Here is a 25164-nt window from a genome sequence, read left to right on the forward strand (position 1 = left end):
CAGCTTCAAACCATATCACCATATTATCAATTATACAATGCGTATTTTGGTAGTTTCAGGTATGGAACTGAGAGAGAACTGTTACATCTAGGGCAGGAAAGGTGTTTCATCAGATCTTTCTCAGGAGCCAGAAGCTGGGTAACTGCTCTCTTAAACATGTCTGGAGTTTGGCCATGTGACCTCTAAAATGAAAGTACTTACCACGAACTGAAAGTTGGAGACTGTCAAAAATTAACAGCTGCTGTGGATTGGGTGTGCAGGAACATAGATCCAGTACATCAGTCAGTGGATGGCACACCTACCTAGGAAAAAATATCTAGAGTCAAGGGAAAGATGCTGTTAGAGAATTCAGTACATTTGGGCCAGTTTTTGAAAGCTGATCATACTTTAAAGAGGAAGCTTGGTAAAAACCATAACAGAGAGAAAGGAAAGGTTATTTATTGTCCACCTCTGTATTACATACAGTTTGTATCTTTCCTGTAATGGGGATTTTCTAAAACATGCAATTTTTACTAAATTTAGAGTGATCTCTGTATCTTGGTGCAAAACAGGTGACTAGTCAATAAAGTCTGAGCAAAACTGAATTATATGGGAAAATTAAATATGACAGGAGTCAAAAAGGCATATAGTACTCTAAATGTACAATTTCACTGTATGTTTCTTTCTACTGTAGCAACCAGGGCACAAGGGCAGTACGAACATGTGGCCCTTTATTTGATCAAGGATAATAATCAACTAAACCAAAAGGAAAGGAAGTAGATTTTCCTAGTTCAGCTGCTAATATAATCTTTTATGTGTTCCCAGTTGTGTAACCATTGCTCTGTGCAGCATTGTAACATAAACCCATTGTTAAATGGGAAAAAACTGTGTAAATAACAAAGAATCCAAATGTAGAGAAATGGTATTTGGTGTCACTTATTGTGCAATGACCACAATATTTTGCCTCCCCTATTTCAGATCCCAGCCCTGCTTTTGTCCTGTTTTGTCTGGTTGTGCCTTCATTGGCAGGCTCAAGTCCTTGTAAGAAGGGATTCTGCTGAGCCTGGTAGTTGCTGCAAATGTCTGATGACCATGGAAGCAGCAGTTTTTAGTAGGATCTCCTGCTTTCCCGATCTTTCACCATCCCAGTAGTGCTGATTACTTGAGGTCTAATCCTTAGCAATAATGCAGCATCTCTCTAGAGGATACAAATCCAGCAGTCCTTCCATTAAAGATATCTTCTCATCTTTGGCTGTGCAAGATACATCTCTTTTCCATCAGAGAAGTTTCAGCTAATGGCTAATTAGACATGCATTGATTCTGACTGACACAACTACTGACCTAGTCCTAGTCTTTTATTTCAACTCTTAGCTGAAGATAATGACTATATCAGTGAACTCTTATTAATTTCAATAATAAGCATAGATACATTAAGGTCTTAAATCCATAATTAGTTCAGATTCATTGCTTCATGTTGGCTTGAACCTCAACCATATCTTCAGATTCCAGAAATGCCAGCATCAGAAGATTGATAATGTGGCCTCCATCACCTAAAACTTTAAATTAGTTTCACTCATTTCTTCTAGACCTGGCTTTAACCTAAATGGCTCATCTTCTTTAATTTTCAAATGTAAATTTCAAATCAATTTGAAGTCTACTCTTAAGACCAGACCTTGAAGGAATCATACCTAGATCATCTGGTCTGACAGTAAGTTTTGTATAAGTTCAACAATCCCTGCTAAATGCAGAAACAACTCACTTTTACCTGCTCCTGCCCAAGTAAATCTTAATTATAATTCTGACTACAATAGTAATCTATATTGTTCTCCCTGCATTCTGTTTTATCTAGAACTAAACATCGTTTGTGGATCCCTCTAAGCAGCAGCAGTAAGTCAAGCTTGATGGCCACTTCTAATTCTACTATTGTCTCATGGTTCCAGCTTCATGTTGACCCAGCTCCTGAAGTTAACCTTAATGCCAAAGCTAATTCAGGTTTAAGCTCCATCTTGAGTACATCACTAAGAAGAAAGCAAAGAACTTCCATGAATTAACTACATTAAGTTAAACACACCGTGCAGACCCTTCTGGCAAGAGCCGTAAGCCGAACTCAGGTATTGTGCAGGCTCATCCAGCACAGTAGCCTGAATCCAAGACCATAAACTCAGACACAATAATACACAGGTTTTAGAAGTTATTTCACTGTGTTTTCACTACACATTTAAAGGTAAAGGCCAACTTTCTCAATAATTTTGAGTTTGGAGTAATATTCCTGTGGTCCTACTTACCTTCAGGGTCAAAGAACTGCACTTCTCTTGCAGCACAGATTCTGTGCTGCTAGGCATGGGCTCAAGGCACACGAGTAATTGTTTTTTCTCCAATATTGCTTCATCTTGGTCGATATAATTTGTATTAGAATCATTTTTACTTTAGAAGTGGAAGCTGATTTGACCCATTCATGCATCTCTTTTACCTTTCCTAGAACCCGTTCAAATTCATTAATATCAATAAATAGATCAAAGGGATTTAATTTTTCATCTTACTTTCTCAGAAAAAAAAGCAAACCACCTTTTTTTCCCCCCTTCGGCAATATTCATTTGACACTGATTGTACTCAACATGTACAATTTTTAATCGTGGATTTTCAGGCATTTACATATTAAAAGCAATGCATTCACGAAAATTGCAACTGAACTGAGTAGTACAAGACCACCAACAGTCAACTCCATTGATTCTGCATATTATTTACTGTAATGCTGTTGCACTACAAAAAGTAAAAATCTTCCCATGGGGTATTCACAAAAGCTATGAGTTATTTCATTTCCCACGGACAAAACTTATTGAATTCTTCAAACCATATATTTGATCAAACTAATGGGTCATAAAATGGAAATTTCTCATTTGGTTTTGCTAGTTACAATTATGATGGGCTTGGTTTGTTCTGCAGCACTGCGAGAGAATTCTCTCAACTGGTTATTTGAATATTAGAATATTTTTTATTGCTCCTTACTATTCATGATAAACTGTGATTTGCAACAGTGTGACACTTTATGCTACTTTCTATTCTGCAGCCTTCAGAAGAATCTGCCCATTTAATGACATATGACTGTTTCTTAATTCAGAAAATGTGCAGATACAGTAATTTATGGGGAAAAAAGAACCATGAAAAAAACCAAAAAGCCCCAATGCAAAATGTCTCACATGAAAAAAGAAAATGACTGGAAATTGTGCATATAAAACCCATATGAGAAATTAGGTATCATGAACAGTTCTTTTTATGTAGTGCCTAACAGACTAAGACCCTGTCTGCTAGTGATTGCCTACCTCCTCTAAATTCTACATATTGCTCTCACATACATTCAACAGTCTGGAAGCTCAAAGTGATTATTTGTGCCATGCCACTTGTCAGCAGAGGGAACCAAGCACCTCAGGATAGTGACATACCCCTTGTCCTAGTGGCATATTCCTTACCTTTGCACTCCCCTTCCCCATCTTATCTCACTTGGAATGGGAGGGATCTCCTCTCCTGTCAGGGACTATAGGGGTGACCTGCATAGATAGAGGACCTTTTATAGGACTCATTTTAGAAGAAAATATATCACGTTCTGAACAGTCATGAAGAAAGAACTCTTTTGCGCTACTTACTTCACTTGCTACAAAGCCTTGTCTAATAAATATTTTTTTTTAATAGTCTGTGTTACCACTACAAGTCATTGTGAATTTTTATAGAAACCAAAACTTTCTTACACCATTATGGCATTTTTGGTCACAGCATAAGTCTTCATCCTGGACTAGGAAGCAATTGCTGAACAATGGTGTCTCATTTCTACATAAATTTTTTCATATCAGGAATTATGCATGAGCTAGCCCAGTCAAAGTTTTTTATTACTTTTCTGCTGCAGTCAGGCTTCTCATGATAGAAAATACTAAAGGAAGTTATACAGAATTATAAAGAAAGTATCATCCATTTTCTTCCACCAAAAAATACCTTACTCTCCAATTCCACAATATTCAGCATATATTCAATGCGCTGAATGGGAATATGGACATCAAATATCCTCAGAAGACTGGATTTAAATCCAAAACTGAATCTGCTGTTGGGACAACCAGATTAAAAAGTCAGACCTGTTATTTCATGAATGTGTAGCAAGAAATTTGTTTTGTGAGTGCATTCTCTGTCCTCTGTAATACCATTAACGAATATTCTTAACCTGGCTTCTCCAGCCGCATACATAAATGCATGTTTGTGCACAGATTATCATGGCGCTTGTAAAATATTTTTTTATTAAAATAGCTATCTAAAGGGTTGCAATGTTTTTTAATAAATTTTATTACTTTTGTTTTCAGTTTATACAGTTGCATTAAACCCATCAAAATTAATGAACATATTTTTGTGGATTTCCATCAGCAGAAATTTTCGGCTCGTACCACAAGTAGTTCTGAAATCTCATGACATTTAGTGGCGTAGTTTTATTTCCTTCAGTTATTCAACTACAGTAGCAGGCTACTGAAATTAGTTAGCTTATGATATTTGCATGTTTTGTTGGTTTTATTTTAAGAGAAAGAGAAATAAAATACCCATAATAAATTTTATTTATTTCCTGAGGACTTTCACTTACACAAGTAGGCACTAAACATTTGAAATAGACTTTCCAGAGCACAACAGTAAAAAACTTAAGAATTTGGCTTAGTTTCATTTAAAACTGTAAAAATTGACCTTGTAAACATTTCCATAGGAGGTAGGATACATACATTTGACAGTCTGTCAAATATGAGATAGTAAACAGTTACTCTGTGGTCCTAATAAATAATGAGCAACACAGGCATTAAATAAACCTTTTTATAAAAAAAACAAACAAACAAACAAAAAAAAGAAAGAAAATATATAAGTGAAAGACTAAAATAACATTTTTAATAAATTAGGAATAGATGCAATAATTTCTTTACAACTTAGTTTTGTTTGCAAGAATCAGTGACTCTTTCTGCTTACCCTAAATTTCTGACTGAAAAGCTGTAATGGTGAGAACAATCCTGAGAGATTCACAAGCAGGACCCAATCTAAATATAGCTATTTTTTTATGTGTGGATGTCTGCTAATATCACTAAAATGGTTCCTCTAACACATATATGTAATACTTTTATATTCCACCAACTTGAAAGGCATTGTCTTCATAGCTTTAATGTCTGGAGTTGGAAATTAGGCTTAAGGCACTGACATGTTTCTCCCAGTTAGGTTCCTCCAGCAGCTGCTCCCATGAAGACAGTGTTGATTGGTGGTAACGATGACACCATGTCTCTGCTTGGTGGGCCATGGACATCCAGATTTTCCTGAGAAGGGAACGGACCAGGTGTTCCATACATACATTGTGAAGAAGATGTGGTTTGTAAGTTTGAAGCTGTGGTGAAAAAAAAATTACCATCATTGCAAGTTTTCAGTCTATTGAATTTAACAGAAATTACAATCCATTTTCATTTGATGGAACTTCTTTTCTACCAGGCACATCATCTGAAGGATGGAAATTTCTGATCTTCTGTGCAAGGTAAGTAGCGGGAAGATATAATCTTGTGGAGAAACAAACAGTACCCTAGTTTATATCTTCCATGCAACCCTTTTTGGAATGTGAGATCAAACTCAGCTGCCATTTGTATAAGGCATATACCAAAACAAACCCTTTGCAGTCAGGTATTTATGCCTAAAATTCACTGTCAGTGGGAGCTTTGCCTAACACACTCAGTTGTGGAAGCACAGGATGGGGACTATACCACAGGAAGTATATACCTAGACACCTCTGACCCAGGGTTCATTTGATCTGTTTGACAGTGAAGATCCTTAAGAGACCTTAGAAAAGCCCAGTCTGTTATTAGTTCACTTAATAGTTAGAAACTGTTTTCTAAACCAGATTTTTCTGCAATTCAGGCCAGTCATTCCACTCCTCACGGACAATGGATCATAGATCTCCTTATGGAAGCAAAGAGTTATTAAACCAATTGTCCTGCAATTTTAAGAAAACACATCTTATGATAAATCTGAAGTAGTGAGCTATTTCATCTCTATATTACATTTTATATCATATATGTGAGCTACAGTTTAATATTCAACACTTGCTAGGATGCTATAAAGTTCATAGCTGTTCCTCAGTTGTTGGCTATACTTACGCATAGGAGTCCGGCAGACAATTGATGGTGAGGACTCTGTGTAGTATGAGCCCGTTTGTTTTCTTCCACTGTCATCCAAGATATTCAGTGGATCATGTATATCACTGTACGATGGCAGTGATCGAATGCTGCTTACACTGCTTATTACAGAAACATGCTGATCCACCATTGTTCCAAGTCTATGAGATTCTGAATAATTTATGCTGTTTCCATAATATCCTATTGAAAGAAGATTGAAAAAAAGATGAGTGAAACTACTGAGTAGGTTAGGAGCCTGTGATAACCTTGGACAAAAAGTACTTGAGAATAAGATTATTTATGTACACATACAGCCTAGTAACATTAGAAACATGTGCAATGATTGACCCAAAATAGAGGTGGTAACAAGGAAACAAAAAGATGCTAAGGGTTCAGTCATGCCTTCAGCACAGAAAATTGCCCTTCCCTTCTAAATTCAGAATCAAACATAGCCTGCAACTGGTGGCTGTAAGAGACACCATGGGGAGCCCTATCCATAGTTCAGCGCTCCCTTTTGAAGCTCACAGCCAAGGAAGGTACACATGGAAAGAAAATCTGCAGGGTAATACAGACTTACTGCATATACAAATCCATATAAAAGTAACGTTTCCACTGTGTCTTTCCTCCAGCAGAGGGAGATGGAGGGCCAAAGTCTCAAACTATTGTTAATGCACATTTTTATACTTTGTTTCATCATCCTGACCCTGTGACTAGAATGGTCCATTACGCTGATCCCAGAGGTAAACTATCTTATGTCTACTCTGTTTCATAGTAGATGTTTTGGGGGCTTTTCAAGAGATCATTAAACGACAAGGCCATGCTGCTTTTGCGTCCTTTGTGCAAGACGTGGTGATGGTACAAAAAAGGAAGATTAGCATAGGCCAGCAGATGCATTTGAGGTCAAATTAGGATTCAACAGAGGAAAATAAATCCTTAAGTAGATTATTAAGCTGCTTTACACCTCTGTGTGTCATCAGAGAAGTGGAAAACAGGAATGTATAAATAAGAGTTGAACTGCATCTTTCATAGAAAAGTGGAGAAAAAGTATTTTACTCCATCAAGGAAAGAGAAACAGAAGGGAAAAAGAAAATATATATTAATACCATTGGAAGCATTAGCAGGATATGCTGCTCCTGGACATGTAGGCACTGAGTTGTTCAAGAAATTGAAACTCCCAGTATTCAGAAACTGCATATTGTGTGTGTCCTGAGACACGTTTGAGGGACCATAGCTGGAAGGGGATCTGGCATTGTATGGAGACACAGCACAACTGTTGCTGAAGTAGTCTCTGGAGAACTGCTGTTCACTGAAGGCATTGAATCGGCTGTGCTCTGCTCTGTGGTCGTAAGCTCCTGAAGTGGAATGGGCTTGTGTTCTGAACATAGCCTGGTAATTGGAATTGTTTCCGTAGTAATTCTGATTAGTTTGTGACAAAGTCTGATAAAGAGGTTCTGAGTAAGAAGAGCACTGTGAATGTGTCGATAACACGGGACCTACACTTGGAGGTCTCACAGCCATTGGCCCCTGGTTGATAACACTTCCTCGGCTGACCATGGCTGGTGAAATAGGTGGAGTCATGAGGTGGCCAGTGCTTTGAGACAGCTCCATTTGATCTGGAATAAATAAACATTAGCCATGATTAGCACCCATACTGCAGTACTGCTGTTAAGGCACTAACCCTCTAGCGAAGTGTACATTACTATTTGAAACTTTTCCAAAAGATATACATTAGCCCCCACCTATACAACTCACAGCTTTTAATCCTTGGCTACAGGCTATAAAGCTTCCCCCTTTCATTCTCCAGCTTGAAGACGCTACATTCAGTGGGAAACTCCAGCAGTTACAATCCTCTTGTGCTCCAGATGTTACTGTTCATTCTCTCCTCATAAGAAGCTCACCAAGCCAAGAGGTATAAGATAGTTTACCACTTTTCCAAGAGGAACTATTACTGGCAGGGTAATTACAATTGCTGACTTCTGTAAATCACAGAAGGTGAGCTCATTAAATGTTGTTTATAAGAGGTCTTTATAAGTGCATGTGGTCATTGCCCCTTCTACAGCAACATGTTATGTGAACTGAAAGACTAACAAGCAAATTGGGAAGGAGAAGCTGGAAGAGTTGATACATACCTGTCAGCTGCATGTTCTCGCTGTCTCCAGTGGTGAAGGAGTTCAGACCAGAAGGTATGCTGCTGGCCTGGCTAGCCGACAAGGACACATAGGTTTGCTCTGCTAGACACTCATTCTTGACTGAAGTGTCACTGGGCAGAGGAGCAGTTTTGTTACGATTTGCTAGGAAGCAAGAGCTTGGTGATGCAGTGAAGGTGGCTTTGCTTGCATCTGAAGGAGTAAATCAAAGCTCCTGTTGGTTGTTATGTATGCTCATTGCACATAAATTTACTGCTAGCATATAGACAGCATATGAGCTGCCCAATTTGTTTGTATCTTTGGTTGATTATTCTAAAACCCTGTGAAGTCTGCATATTTTGCATGTAGGCAATGAATACAAATATTGCTCTAGTCTTGATCTTCCTGGTGAAAGTGTTGGTATCATTTTCCCTGACCACAGATCTATATCGCACAGTGTCAGCTCTTTACTGAAGCTGTCGTAGTGAAGGTATGAATCAGATTTATTCCCTTGAAGTAAATTTCAACAATGAAGCAAAGTAAATTGCACTAAGAGCGAATCAGGCTCAACACTTCATCCTAAAGAATTAACAATGGGAACTTTAGAATGCTCGAACTCTGTTTCATGTTGGTATCTAGAGAAAAGCATTTGTTACACTCAATAATTCTTTGGTTTTCTGCAGATTATTGATAAAGTCAGTTCTGTTATTCTGCAGTGGAAACCATGATTCTACCTTATGGTTTCCAGTATTTCACCTAAATACCCAAGGATAAGGCAACTGGCACATAGGACAGGTTTTTCTCTTGGAGGCTGAACTAAAAGAAGTGCAGCACCTACTGTCAGACAAAGTCTATGCAAGTTTCTTTCAACAAAGTGCAGATTTAGAGTTGATTGCTGGTGCTAATGTTAATAAAGAAAAATTCTGCAGAACTCAGTGAAGTTTCACTGTTTTTTTAAGGATTAACTTGGACCAGAACTTGATCCAAATCCATCTTCATTCTTTTGATAGCAAAGAACTTGGAGCATATAACTTCAAGTTGTCTAACTTGGAAGAAGTCTGGTAGATGGAAAATGTTAAGGATACTGTTTTAAAATAATTTTATTTCTCTTTCACATAGTAGTACTTCATCCAGATGATAAACAGGGCTCCAAACTTTTGTTCCAACATTGCAGGGATATTTGCATTTTGGTAACATTTCATACATTCCCAGTTCAAGATGTAATTACATATTAAGGCTTTGGAGAAAAACTGGATTAGGAATTCCTGCCCTTTCTGCTGCTTATACCTGTTTTCACATTTCAGCTCATGGCTCTTCGGATGTACCTACAAGTATATGTTGCTTTCAAGCAAATTTCAGTGATCCATTGTATTCACAGGCCCACAAAACATTACAAAGTGAACCATGCTGGGAAGGTGTGAATGAATTGCTGAGTGAATGGTCACAAACTTTTCAGGTGAATTTGACCATGTTGCATATAACTACAACTTCAGGAAAACAGAGTAAACTTGCTTCTGTTTAAAGTTAAACAAATACATCAATTTCTAAAAGTACAGAAGTATATGCAAAAGGACCAAGCTCTAGTTACCTAAATTCTTCATGTATTTATCCAGTAGATTCTGGAGTTCTTGTTCTTTGTCATTGTTGAACTGTGTCTCCATGGCAAGCAGGATGTACTCATCTAGTAACATGCGGATCAAATGAAAAGAACCTTTTGGAAGAGAAAGAGAGAGAGTAACTGAGTTATCTTTGTGACCATCTCTCTCTATTCTACAAGAAGCCAGGGAAACAAACAAATAATTGTGGACTTTAAATGACCTGGCAAGACCAACAAGGAATAGTGCCTAAATTCTAGCTCTAATCTCTCTTTGCACTGGCCCACCTGGCTCAATTGTTTACTGTCCTGTAGGCTATTTGACCACTAATTACATCAAAGAAAAATACTGATGAAAGTGAGACATGCTTTAGACTTGAAGAGGGCACACAGTGGAGTAGATAAGGCCGAACTCTGCTAGAATGCCTCTGCTCTATTTCTGTTTGTCTTGTGCTAAATAACCAGACAATAACTGGTGAAGTCTTTGACCTTATTTCAAGGATATATCACATTAAAAAGCGTGTGTCCCTAACAGCCATTTCAAATACCCTCTGAATTTTAAATAACAATGTACCTATGACTAAATTTAGGAAATTATGTACTAGAGTTAGTTTCACTTGTTCTACCATCTACCATTTTATAAAAGATTCTTCCTGAATGTTCCCAAAAATGTAAACATTCCTAAAGATGGATGTGTGAGCCTTAAATTTTAAAAGCCAGAAACGCTGTTGAATTGATAATCTGCTGATCCCGGAATTAAATGTGTGGTGACTGCCAAATTTCTCTTGCTTTTATTAAAACATATCATGCACAAATCTTCTACAAAACAGTAATTTTTTACCAAACTTGATCCACAGGTAAAACTAATTATTTAAATCTTCTGTCTCCTATACTGAGCTATGCAGTTACACTTCCATTGCCATATTAAAGCAAACAAAGCTTTTACCACTTAAATGACAAAGCAATATCAAACAGCAATTAAAAATGTTTTAAAAATGAACATGTGACACAGGTCACCACCAAAATATTGCTAGCATTTAACATGAAATATTAGTTTGAAAAACACATTACACAGCATTTGTGGCTTTGATCAAAGCATCTTTAGATTAGGACAGGTTCCTCTGTTCAGGAAAGCTGGTAAATACTGGCATATATGTACAAAATATGATTGTTTTTTAATGATCAGGTACCAAAACTTGATGCGTTGTTTAGGGTTAGATTATGCATCACTCGAGCACCAAAAAAGCTCCATTTCAGAAGGAAGTCTTGAGCTCTCTTCTTTAAAGACCTCCCATTTTGCTTGCTTGCCTGAAAGAAAATAGTAAAATACTGTTAAATATGGTAACCTGCTTTCTGCACACAGGAGAGAAGAACTCAATATGTTTGAGAGTTCAAGGAGTCCTTGACTCAGGCTAATGTGGCAGAGTGAATCAAGTTGTTTGATTGACAGTATCTTCTTAATGTGTGTCCTAATGTGGTAAAAAAGAGCAAGATTCTCCCTTTTCAGTGCAGAGCTCGTAGAATGTCAATGTTTGATGAACAAACTGCTTACTGCTTGGGCCTTGATATGCCCTGAAGGTACATAGATTACCTCATATTCTAGTACTAAAGGTGCCAAGTTGTTCTATAAATATAAGGCAGAAAGAAAGAAAGAAACTCCCCCTCCTTTTGGCACTATGTTATTCCACATAAAGAGGGAATAGAAATTAGTCCTTGTACTTCAATTTAATCTGTATAATACTGGCCAGACTTTCTCTTACAGAATGGTATGTTTACTATCATGATGATCAAAGTGATGCTTTTAATATTGCTCATTTCATACTGTCACTTTGCTCTGGCAGTGATTTGTTCGTGTAGTAACATATGCCCTGTTACTTTCTCAAACACCAAGCAGAAAGAAGTTGTTGTGCGAGTTTGACAGTAGCCACATTTTAGCATGAACAGAAGGCAGACAGCAATGGAAGGATTGCATGTTCTGTCAATTATTAGCTTCTGCTTAGTTGACCTAGCTTCATATCAGAACTTGCTGGTATTTGTCCCCTTAACTACAGGAAAGCAATGGTAGGAACCTTACTTGTTAGCTTTAATAGTACAGAAGCACATAGTAGATGCTGAATGGAAAAGTGCTTCACCTTTTCTGCCTGACTTGTTTTATCAGAAATTTTCTTCTGAAATTGTGGAATGAATTTTAGACCATAATCATTCAGTTCTAAAATAAATTGAGATTGCTCAGCTTCAGTGGGAGTTTTTTGACGAGGGACTTGTGTGTAGATAAGGATTTGTTTTGGCTATGCTGCCCTGAATCATCCAGAGCTCCTCATTGTGCTGTTCACATATGTCAGCAAATGTTAGGAAACTCAGAATACTTTAAAAAGAAAGAAACTATCACTGTCTCCATTGAAATTTGGGAAAACAGGCAAAAAAAGGAAAAATGGCATGCCCATGGTTTTCCTGTATGTGGCAGTCACTCTTCTGCCAGCCAGTCGATGCTAACTGCACTGTCTCATCCTTTTACATCTACTCATATTAAGATGCCACCTAAAATGATGGATAAATTATTACATTTCCAGATAGAACAAATCTGATGAGGAGAACTGTGTTCAACTATTAGCAAGCAATGTGTAACATCTTATTCTGTTAGTTTACAGTTATTAGAGTCACAAATTGATTAGATATCTCTTACTTGAGATATAACTCAGAACTCCTTTATTTTGTTCTGAGCTGTAGTATATTAATCCCTGTATAACTACATGCATATAAAATAGTCGTGATGATAATGCATCTTGTAAATTGGAGCCGGGCGGGGGAATCCCATCAAAACCATCAATTACTGTGTTCAGCACCTTACAATGCTACAAAACTCTATCTTTCATCCTGGTATGTAGAAATCCTTCTGGAGGTTGGCTACTTCTGAATCCACCTGCTGCAGTAACTTATATCACATACAGTACCAACCAAATGCCATGAAAGAAAGAATTGCTTCTCTAAGGAATAACTTTTGCTCACCTTACTCACTGAGAAATACCTCTGTGATCCTGCATGCACAAAGAATCTGGAAGGGTTTCTTTCATGTAAAGTTTATGAAAGCGTTGACTTTACTGTTTTAGTTACAGTATTTCTTAATTGGTCACACATGCAAGATTGTTCAACAGGCTCAACATGATTAATTAGATCTAACAGCACTGGAATCTTTCACATTCCCTGTTACAGCAAGGAGATGGGGTAGAGATGAGAATCCCATGTGGGAAACCAATAGAACTGCATAAGGGTCTATGTAAGGAGTAAGGGGAGTAGGATTTGTTCTTGGGTCAGGCAGAACATTTGAAAGGTACCTTGATAACCCTTTGCTCAACCACAGTATCCAACCATTCAATAAATGATTCCACAGTGGCATTCTTCTTTAGAAGGTCCTTCAGTTCTTGGAACACTGTAATAGAGTCATCTACCATGTAAAAAGGAGAACATATCATTGCACACTATTCTGAACACAAGAAAAAGCCACTCACCAGCCATATGACAATATTGTAGCATGGAAAGGAAAAGCAAAGAATTAGAGCCATGAAGAAATAAGTAATTCCCCAGCAAAGCAAGCAGACACACATCCATCAGTCATAAATACTTTAATTACTTAAGCATTATAATGACACGGGCTGTAAGACAATGAAGTTTTACAAGAAAATAAAACCAAAAGAAGATTATATTTTTCATTCCTTTTAAGATTCAACCTTGAAAACCTTTCTAATACTAAGTTTAATAGTAAAGTTTTATCTGTAATGTGGTAGATTTGTAGTGTCTTAAGTTTCCCTTAAATCTTACAAGTTTCTCACTATGTTATGCAAAGTTAACTTCCTCAATTCCCATTTTCAAAAAAGTGCCTGAATGACCAGTTATTTCTCTTCTCCTTTTCTTTTTTAACCAGTGTGAAAGAAGACAAAGAATAAAATAAAAAACAACTATACAAAAAAGTAGAGAATGGGCAACTCAAAAATGTGAATAGGATTATGAACCATTAAAGAGAACAAACATTCATTATCAAAGTAATAATATTTAGAGGACAACACATTGCTATTCCTTTCAGCTCTCCAAACTCTGATCAACATCACTCTTATGACAAAAGGTATCTTTTTAATGAAAAGGCTATATTTATTTTTCAACAACTGGTATGTATTTGAAAATTAACACCCTCAGAATTTATACTTCGCTCTGTTTTGTGTATGAAAATAGCTGCTGCACTAAAGAGAAAATAATTTATTTAAGATCAACTTGCATCAAAAAAAACCCCTATTCATTAAAAAAAATTAAAATATTCATTACATTAAGCCATAATGACATGGAATTTTTGAGACATCTTTCAGGAATTGATCTGTGCTAATATCCACATTTAATTACATCAAAATTTCAAAAGAGATTTGGTTGCACTTAGCAACTGACATGTAAATTAATTTTTCAGCAACCATTTAAAGTCATCTAGCTGGGATGACTTCCCAGTACAAGCTTTCTTAAGCTACTGAAGTTAACAGTGTACTAGATTACAGAATGCAGTGTCTGTGTGTGCCTTGTCTCAGTCAGTCCAAGTAAAATAGTGTGGCATGGAATGAAATAGTGAATTGTAATGATACAAATGTATCACCATGGACTTACATTCACTGTAGACCTCCCCATCAGAGTCTGTGCTCCCGGAGACTGCAAGGAGTGCCTGAGAACCAATACTATTCAAATCAACTTTTTCAATATCTGACACCATGGAATTCACCACATGCTGATCAAACAGTGCTGGCCGAGCAATCTGCAAGAGAAAGCAAGGTAAAATGTGGCTGTGGTTTAGCCACATCAGGCAGCTAAGCAGCACATGGCCACTCAGTCACTCCCCACCCTGTCACGGAATGGGGGAGAGAATTGAAAAAGTAAGAAAACTTGTGGGTTGAGGTAAAAACAGTTTAATAACTTTTAAAAAGAAAAAATAAAACCAATAACAATAATAATAAAAAGTAAACAAACAAACAAAACCAGAGAAAAATACAGTCCAAGACAGACAAGTGATGCAAATGAAGACAACTGCTCATCAACTGACTGATGCCCAGTCAACTGCCCAAGCAGTGGTCCCCTGCCAAACTTCCCCCTAGTTTTATTGCTGATCATGATGCCATATGATGTAGAAAGTCCCTATAGTTAGCTGGGATCAGCTGTCCCAGCTGTGTCCACTCCCACCAACATGTGCACCTCTAACCTACTCTCTGGCAGGGCAGTGTGAGAAGCCAAAAAGGCCTTGACTCTATGTAAACACTGCTCAGCAGTAGCTAAAACATCCCTGAATTATTGACAGTGTCCAGTACAAATCCAACATATAGACCCATACTAGCTACAATGAACAAAATTAACTGTATCCCAGCCAAAACCAGGACAGACTCACACCTGGGGATCACCTTAAGTTTAATTTTACTATCATGATTGGATTTTTTCACAGATCAGATAATGTTTCCCTTTCATCAGATTTCTAATGCTCTTCTAAAGTGCCTTCCTATCAGATCATCTTCACAGTATCACCCACATGCTACTTTTGTCTTAATATTTGTGAAAGAGAAAACCAAGTCAGGATGAATATATGGTGCATTTATAGTCATTCATGAGGACAACCACCTCAAAGCCCAAGCTGTTAGCAGTGAGCAATGCTCAAAAGGCATTGTATCCTTCTGTATAATCTATAAAACCATCACCTGGAGGTGACTCCTAGTTGCAGATACCTGCAGCCAGACAACACAGCCTTGGAGTCCCCAACTCCCTGTCACTCCCATGTTCCCTTTTTGCTCAAAACTCAAACAGAAATAAGCTCACTAAAGAACATCATGGACAAGACAGCAAACCTTTGCTAAGCAAGAAGATCATCTGAAATTTTCCAGTTTGGAACTAAACCAAATACACACGCATTCCACTTCATCATTTGATTGCCAAAAGTTGCAGTGACGGCTGTTCATTATAACCATGGTCTTTGCTCTCTTTTCTACTACAAAAATTGGAAGTTTTGGTCAGATCTATTTATGGTCACTTCCTTCTTTCATGGTTAAAAGTACAAGATGTAAGCCTTCCATGGCTGAAGGTCAACCTTGAAAAAATAATGCATTATATCTCATGGCCAGAAAGCTACACTGAATATAACTAACAAATTTTTGATGTATAGTCTTATTCTGTTTACCTGTGCTAGGTGTAAGAATGACGTCTGTCGTTTCAGGGAGGAAACAAATCTTCTTGCAATAGGCAATTTCTTATCTGTTAGGTTTTCTGGTAGATTTTCTAAAGAGGAAACAACCCATTGTTCCCAGTTTTTCGCAAAATTCCTTATATCTGCCAGTAAACTATAAAAAAAAAACCAAAACATGGTTTAGAGAATCACCAATAAAAATTGTCTTGCATTAGTTTAAATAATTGAGTTTCAATCTATGACTAACTTATCTATTAATTACTCCTCAGGTATTACCGAAAGGAAACAGGAAATGACCAATCATTTAGCTAAAACTGAAAATATATTGATCTGTACCTCCTCAAGAAAAATTGTAAGCCAATTGGGACATTAAAATACTGTGTAATATTTTAAGGTTGTCCTATAGGTGTCCTCAGAGCTGACAGTATTTTGTCATACATACTCTACTGTTCTAAAAATGAGTATAAATACTGTGAGGATATAGAATTACTGCTATTTACTTGGAATATGCCTAAAAGCCAGAATGTATTGTGATTATTGTCAAATACCTACCTTTCTGGCATTTCTTGCATTGTTGCAGGGATGAGTACATCTGTAAGAACCTTCAAAAATTTAACAGAAAATTATATCAAGCTTCCACTGACCATTTATTCATTCATTCATGTCTGTCGTGCCTACTTAGATTGTAAAGTGATAAGTACAGAATTTTTTTACAGAATAAAGCCATTTAAGCTATTGGCCATATATTTATATACCTAGATTTTTCCAGTCACTATTACATAGGAACATATGAGATATTTATATACTGATAGCTCCCATTCTTAATGTATGTCAGCATACCGGTAAAACAAGAAGAAAAACAAGACATCCTATCCCACATGTCCTCCAGTAGGGAAATCAGCAGAAATGAGGTGCATATACACTTCAGCTTTTCTAGCATCACCAAGTCTCTGTAAAGCAGATACCCAAGCATCTCCCAAGTCTTTGAGTGCTGTTGACTCTTCTTTCTGCCAAACTGGACATGGCAATGAAAGCATTCAGAGTTCAGCCATAGTACCCTGTAGCTAAGTATGGTGTGGAACTCTTTTTGCAAAAAATGTGCCATCTGGCATGGCCTTTGGGGAATATTATTGTGGAGGGCAAAGTTGTTAGCCTATATCACAAAAATCTCTTTTCATTGTTAATGTAAATGGTTTGTTAACAATCCAATGTAATTCCTCTTTCCTTTTGTCACTGTGCTGTCAAGAACATCTAACATGATTATTAATAAGAAATAGTGAGAGACAAAGAAGAGGCACAATAGTAAATTTATGAACTTTTGAGAAACTCTGTCTTATTCAATTTATAACATTAAATCTTTATCATGAATAAAGTTAATATTGAATCTATTGAGACAGCACATTTAGAGCAGGAAAAATCTCATAAACTCAAAGTACAATGTAATCACTACAAGTAAATGAGGCTTAATGGCTCATCTCCTGGGTAGTAATTATGATTCTCAATGCTAATTACCTTTACTTCCGTGTGGTAACTAAAACACTACTTCTTACTTCACAGATTGGTATGCTTCTAAGAAATACATATTTTCATCATTTCTGGATTTTCCCCCATATTTTTGGACAGTAAAGAATGACAAATAGATTACAATAGGGCATCAGGGCTAAACAGCCCCAAGTCTCTTGCTTTGACAGGTTGGTGTTTACTGTTAAGCCAATAGTTATTTCTTCCCATCAATATGTGATATGAAATCTGTTAGAGAGACATCTGTATGACAATCCTTTTCTATTTCTATGACATATCCTATCAGAGGAGCTTAAAGTACTTTGCAGCTATTAAATAATGATCTGATCTGACTTTTGAAACGAAAAACTTAGGAAACTTTGGTGGCATTATTTATTTATTTATTTTTATTTCCCCCCAGTGCACTATCATCTAATCCAGACCTTACAACACTCGTAAGTTTCACTTTGTTTCAACTATGTTTCAACTTTGTTTCATGTGATCATGCCATGAACTAGATCAAAGAACTCACATGGCTTAAAAGCTCTGCAGACAAGTATTACTTAAAAATTTTTTTTGAACCCAAACCAGTTCACAGGGGAGCAGCTTTTCCGGTACATCTAGCAGCACAGGAACAGATATGAAGTGCAGCAGGCAGGAGAGGCAGGAAGATTTTAACCCAGTATTGTTCCAGCTTCATAATATGAAACCATGGCCTGACATAACCTGTGAGTAGCAGACTGGCATGTGGAATCACCCCATCCATGTGCCACAGCCTCTCTTTGCTGGTAGAAATTACAGTACTCTTTTAAGTGAAAACAAGGCTTCCATTTTCATCCAGGATTACCTTAGTCAGCCTTTTCAGTGAAGCACATGAACATTTCTTTTAGCTACATTCAAGCAAGTAGGTCAGGATTTCATTGTTAGTGTGCTACCTGTGGTTACACAGCGAGTGTGCAGCAGAGCTGAGACTGGAGTTCAGCTCTTACATGTGCCCATTTTATTTCTTTATTTCAATGATTCCCTTGCCAATTTACACAGCAGAGGCAGAAAGCAGTCATGGCATCCTGTTATTGTATGTTTTTACAGATACAAAAGCTGTAATGTGGTTGATATTATCCATGTAGCTAAATGCTTAACTTACCTTATATAGTATTGAGTCACAGACACAGAAGATGTCAATGATGATGGGATTTTCAAGCAGGGGAAGAAGATGATCAGGCATTCCTTGCCAAAAATGTAATAAGAAATGTTGAATCTAAAGGAATAGGAACCAGATTCATAGACATAAATAATGCTTTCTTGGTATCCTGTGAATATATATCAAGAACGTGTGTTCAAACAACCTTACCTCTTCGAAGTTCCCATTAATTGCATTGTCAAGGACACACTGACAGTGTGTTTTGTACATCATAATAAGAGTATCTACCTGTTTTGGAAGGAAGGAAGGAAGATAAAACTGAGTTTCTTAGCTCTCTCCTTTACCGCTATAGTGATCTAGGTTTCTGCTTTCTGTAGCTATTTAAACACACAATATAAACTATATTGCAATGCATATCCACAAGTAGGCAGTCTGTATATCCAGAAGTGATGAGGAGGGCACCCATCTCTAGTTTTATCAACATTTTTAAGTCATTATTAGTCAAGCATTATTTAAGTCAAGCATTTATTGTTGTTGTCAGAAATGTAGCATTTGAACATGTATACACTGTGAAAATGTAGGTATTAAAGTAAGGCAATAGTCAGATTATCCAGTCAGATGGTAAAGTAAATTCACCTTTCTGAAGCTAAGATTAATCCCAAAGAGCAGTGCAAGTTAATCATTAGGCTACTATAGGCGTCTATGAGTGTTCTGAAACATCATCTACTTGGACAAATGAGAAAATAGCTGCCAGTCATTTGGTCAAAGTTTAATCACTGCCTTACATGAACTGAACTTTAAAAAGCAGAACTCCCTTTCATCTCATCAGGCTACTTTATCTGAGTGGAGTGCTCTCTTATTCAAAAAAAAAAAAGGCAGTATTTTTTAAAATTTGTAGCAAATTCTAAGACAAGAAATACACTAAACTATTTTAAGAAAAGAAAAATGCTATCAAAACAATTTTTTTGGTCCTGAATCACAGAAAAGTTGTCACAGCTTGTGAACTTCTCCAGCAAAACACTATCAGATTTAGCATGAACCTAGTACCATCTAATTGCCACAGGTTTAGCATGCAGATTTCTTTGAAAGTAGAATCTTTCTGACTTTCAGATCTGCTACTGTAACTATGTATCTTTGAAAAACAATGGTAAAGTGTGAGATCTAAGAACATTTTAAAGAATTGTTTTTGAAAGGGGTTGATGGAAGTTTGAAGTTTAGGTAAGTTTTCTTCAGAAACATTAAATGCAGAAATTACCCATCTATTTTATTGCAGAATGCTACGTTTATGGACTCTTCAGACATTTCAGGTGCAAGAAATTTCTAGGAGTTTAATGCAGGAGTCAAACCTCATGTATGGACTGTCTTCAACAGCGTGCCTAAGTATGTTAGGTTCAATAATCCTTGGTCAGATAAGGTGAAGGAGGGGAAAGATGGTAAGGAAAGAAAGCAGGAAATAAGAGAATTCGAAATGAGGAAAGAGTAGCAAGGAAGGAGAGCACAGGAGATACACTGAAATTCATCTCTCTTCTCAGTCTCCTACAACTCCACAAGTCTGTCTCCAGACAGTCAGGCACAATGCTGTTGATTAAAAAATGAAGGGGAAAATAGATGCAAATTTTTCTTCATCGTTGGAGTAGTAAAAATCAGTTTTGTTTACAGTGCTGTGTTGGGTTTGCAAGGAACCTCAAATGTTCTTCAGATTTAAATATTATGAGACTGTTATATATGGGAGAGATGTCAATTCACTGATGGAGGCTATAGCAACAGGTGGTGCACACTGCTGAGTACACCTGGGCTTTCTTTAGAAACTGTAATATTTTCAGCTAAGATGGCTCCTTTTGTTTAGCTTCTCACTACAGGAATCCTAGGCTTCACTACTTTCCCAGAAAAAAGCTTAAGAGGAAGGGCTCAAAACCAAAAAGCTTTAAAGCAACATATCTCAAAACAGTCACCATCATGACCTGCACTGGAGGCTAAATTGGAGGGTTCAGAATGTCTATCAAAAGGTTTCTAGAACAGTTCAGGGATGTAGCAGCCTGTAATGTGACCAGGAACAACACAGACATAACACACAGGCAATGAGTCAAAGACATAAAACATGAGAGATACTTTTAACTGAAGAGTTATACTTAGGATACGCAATACTAAATATTGATTTGAGGAATGATTTTAGTAATTAAAAAAAGCCCCAGGTGTTCAGATTTTCGGTCTCTTTTCAAACAATGAAAGAGAGTAAAATTCATCTAATTATTTGTTGTGAATTATTTGTTCTGTTCTAATCAGAACAAAAAACTTACCTTAAATCCAAAGGTATTTGGAAAGAATACAACTCTCAGTTATTTGTTTGTTTTGCTCTCCCCGTCTTACATACCATCAGTTTGTAAAATACTGGGTCAGTTAATAGGTAAATAATTCAACCACCTTTCCAGTGGAAAGCCGGTTAATCGGTGTTAGTAAAGGTTTGCCCCCTCTATAAATCAGTCACCTCTATTTGATTATGGACATTTCTGGCTCTTTCATGTCAATACCTCAAAGGTTAAGATACGAAGAAACATTCTGTGGCAAATTTTTGATCTTAAAGTCGGAAAAGAAGCAGCTCACATTTTACCTTGTCTTTAGAAATGCACCCTTGAAGCAAAAGGTGTTGAGCACTTGGAAACTCTGGGAGGAGTGTTCCAGTTTTGGAACTCAGAGAATATTTACGAGTAAAACCACCCTGAAACAGAAAGGAAAAAACGGAAACAGCTAATATCGATACAACTGAAACCAACAAATCATGCTAAACTTGTATATTATCTCGTAAGTCTCTCTACATATCAGAATACTTGCATTCAGATAATCCTTCAAAAATATTGATGCTTATCCAGATCTGGATACCAGCTCAGGAAAGTTATGAAATATTTGTCTAGATTTAAACTCCATCAAACACACTTTTCAGAGTGAAGTAGCATTTGAGACACATTACTTCATGGAATTCTACAAGCTTTGAATTTAATCTATGTTTAAAAGCTAAAGTAAAATGCTACTCTTCTCTTCAGTGTGGACTGTGATCCTATGATTCAAGGAGACCCTAAATTTTATTTAATATGTATCTTTCTAGTGCAAGGATCTAGAGTAGTGGAGATATTACTGTTCTCCTCCGCTCTCTTCCTGCTCTGATAGCAGAGCCTTCATGATTTCAGCTATTTTACTATGCCAACTGTTATTTTAGTTTATCATAAAGTTTGGTAATAGTTTATGGTGTTATGGATGTGATGGTATATATGATCTGTGGATACTTCTGTACCATGTATTTAGCTTTCTGTGATTGTGGCAGACTTGACATGAAGTCCCAGTTTTACATCGCAGGAAGAATATTCCCATTCTCAGTAAAATATTCCCATTTAGTGTTTTCCACTTTGCTGGGACATGGTCAATGTTGACCTGGACACAAGATAAATTCCTCCTGAATTATGCTAAATTCTGCTGATCTGAGAGTTTCTTTCTGTTCTTAGATTTCACATATTAAGTCTCCTTAGCTTGTGATATCTAAAATATTGTAGACGCATCTTGTTCTACTTACAGACTGAGAACAGATCTTGAGTACATCTTGTAGTAATATAGGGTAATTATGTTTATACTTATAATGCACACCTTATTAGGCCTATTAAGATCCTAAATGCTATAAATAAGGTGAAACCCTCATCCTCAAGAGAAACAATACAATCTGTATTATGATTCTGTCCTTACTGACTGAACTGTACTTATTCTCACAGGATTGCATTCAAATCTAAAGACTGTTTGGCTGAAACCCTTTGTTCCATTTTAGCCTAACCAGTCCTTACATCAAGTCAGTGTACAGAGCCACAAGCTAGCCTTCTGCATATTCCTGTGGTAAACCCATTACTTCTGCTTAGATTCCCTCTGTCCTAATGGATGAAATTTATGATCATGCAACAGGCTTTTGAATGGAACTTGAAGTGACCATTTCCTACCTCTTGGCATACAGTCAGATTTTTCTAAAGTGGGAATAGTAGTTACAGAGTGCAACATACAGTGTAAAAGTGTGCCAAGGGGACTATATATCTATAAATGTTGACTCATTAATTGGAGGCCATTTTCAAGTGAAATTCTCTCAAATACTGAATTCAGAAAACTATAGCTGTAACTGACTTATTCAACATACATATAGCCCTACTTTTAGAGGGAGATGTGTCTGCCAAAACAGACAGCAAGAAACAGAAGCATACACTATGTAAATGAATTTTGTCTATGCTATCTACTATGCAAACACATATAAAGCTCTAAGTCAAAGAAATTATAGAAATTTAGAAACCTTAGTACCTCTCTGTGTCAATACTTTTGGTGTTATAATCGCCTATCAATATAAGGAGGTTCTTTTGGGGTTTCTTTTATAACAGGAGTAGTCTTAGTGATTTTATTATGCAATTACCCATGAAATATATTAAAAGCTTTGATTAAAAGGGATTTGCTTATTTAAAAGAAGTAGTGATTGTGGTGGGAGGTTTAAAAGAAGATAGTATGCAATGTTTTTTACCTTGCTAATGGACTTATATATGACTGTGCCTCAGTTCTAGGCTTAATATTTTAACCTGCTGCCACTTGCCCTTTCAATTTAAGGCCATCTGTTTCTAATGGCCATTTAACATTAAGATAATGACAGTAATATTATCTGCCTAATTAACCATACAGACTCTAATGGTGCACTAACTGGTTTAGATAAAAGAATTTGCTGATATCTCCCCCTACAGAGAGAATACTAGAAAATGCGATAAAACATACCAGAAGTAAACAGTGTCCCTGGCACTCAATAAGTATTCATTCAAATGCCATTTACTCATTATATTTAGACAATCAGTGCTTCAACATCTTTTCAATGTCTTTATGTTCCTACTGGGAATTAGACCTTATGCAATCATTGTAAATCTTTCTGGAATACCTGATTGCATGTACTTTCAAGCAAATGAGTAAGGATATATCTATTACCTGTTCATATTAATGGAAAGTATGATGCCAAATTTTCCATAGGCTGAAATTACTGTAGTTCAGTTTTGACTATGAAAGACCTTTTTCTTTTAAGAACTGTCTGAATAATTTCAGACAACACAGAGATAGACAATCAAAAACTCATACTGATGTGCCTTTTCTCACATATCTCTACCACGTCATCTGTGAACATTTTTTCTGGGAAGACAAGGGAACTTTGGGGTAGAAAGAAGACAAATTTGTGGGACTTTGAATTACAAGGCAAACTGGGAATGCCACATCAGAGATGGAAGTAAATATGCATTCATTTATGCCAAGGGAACTAGATGTATTCCGTCCCAAAACTGAACAAATGAATGCTGCAGTAGTGCTTATGAATTTGTTGGGAATATCCCATGGCATAGCAGTATCTGTATTTGATAAGATAGCTGATTATCTGAACAGGGAAATTGCAGCAAATCTAATCTATCTGAACCTCACTAAAATGCTCGATGTGGTGTCACCATGGGAAATGATTACTTACACTGGTGAGAGTGGGGATTAGTAAAAGAATGTAAAAATGTTTAAGAAGCTGACTCCAGCTGAAAGGCTAACAAGTTGTGTTGACAGGTAAACTACTGGGTTGAAAAGGGATTGAAGGGAAGATTCTCAAAGCTCAAACTTGGGGCTGATCTCACTGAACATTTCATAGATTAAATTGGTTGACATGAGCTAATGAAATCATCAACAGAGGAAGACCAAGAGGTCATGTAGAAAGATCTGGATGGCTTTGAGATAATTGTAATAAAGGGGATGAAAATCAATAGAGCAAAACTACACTCTCAGGGACCAATAAGAATGTCTGCTATTAGCTAGGAGTTGCTTATCTGGAAATGAAAAAGGTGAAAGTCTTGCTGTGTATCAGTTGATCACAGAATGCATATCTAGTCTAGTAAATTAAATGGTGTCAGGAAACATTCCCAGGCAATACTGGAACACTATTATTCAGAATGGTCTCTGGCATTCTTTTGGCCCATGCCAATTAGCGGCATCCCAAACACTTTCTGGTCATACTTCAACAGGTACTGCATGTTAGGGATGTTTCTCTGTGGCAATGTGGCTGAGATGTGCCTACGTTCTTTTGCAGGTTCAGGAGTTTAATAATATGGATGCAGGATATTCCATGCCAGCTGAACTCAGTGTCAAAGAAAAATACTAGGATCAACCCTTAACCTTTATTGCACAATAATACATAATTTTCTGGTATAAATATGACTGTAATGACAATGACTATACCATGGTATAGAGTTGTGAAAATGTAGACTACTTTGGGAGAACAAAAACCAACAAAATTGGATCCTGTTCTAGGGGTCAGCAGAAGGGATATTTCCAACAGAAATTGTAAATATGCCATTTACAAAGCTTTATGGTTTTTTTTTACTCCAAAGATACTCAAATCAGAACAAGTATGGTGAAAGGCCAAAAGGTTGATC

At 36.8% G+C, this 25164-nt stretch overlaps 1 protein-coding gene across 1 annotated transcript in view; it reads right to left on the minus strand.

The window, feature by feature from the left end:
* Positions 1–5204: 5204 nt before the first annotated feature.
* The window catches only part of RFX6 (regulatory factor X6), a 38980-nt gene continuing 19020 nt past the window's right edge, over positions 5205–25164 (minus strand). Inside the window, exons 6-18 of the mRNA XM_029962742.1 lie at positions 21315–21422; positions 18917–18994; positions 18710–18823; positions 16618–16667; positions 16060–16219; positions 14511–14655; positions 13202–13311; positions 11060–11177; positions 9864–9986; positions 8279–8488; positions 7253–7762; positions 6132–6350; positions 5205–5371 (exon numbers count right to left, since the gene is read on the minus strand). Of these exons, the coding sequence (XP_029818602.1) occupies positions 5205–5371; positions 6132–6350; positions 7253–7762; positions 8279–8488; positions 9864–9986; positions 11060–11177; positions 13202–13311; positions 14511–14655; positions 16060–16219; positions 16618–16667; positions 18710–18823; positions 18917–18994; positions 21315–21422 (2112 nt within the window). The remainder of the gene's footprint in view (positions 5372–6131; positions 6351–7252; positions 7763–8278; positions 8489–9863; positions 9987–11059; positions 11178–13201; positions 13312–14510; positions 14656–16059; positions 16220–16617; positions 16668–18709; positions 18824–18916; positions 18995–21314; positions 21423–25164) is intronic.

This window comes from Manacus vitellinus, unplaced genomic scaffold (assembly GCF_001715985.3).
Source record: "Manacus vitellinus isolate BGI_N305 unplaced genomic scaffold, ASM171598v3 scaffold_4_pilon, whole genome shotgun sequence".
Classification (NCBI taxonomy): domain Eukaryota; kingdom Metazoa; phylum Chordata; class Aves; order Passeriformes; family Pipridae; genus Manacus; species Manacus vitellinus.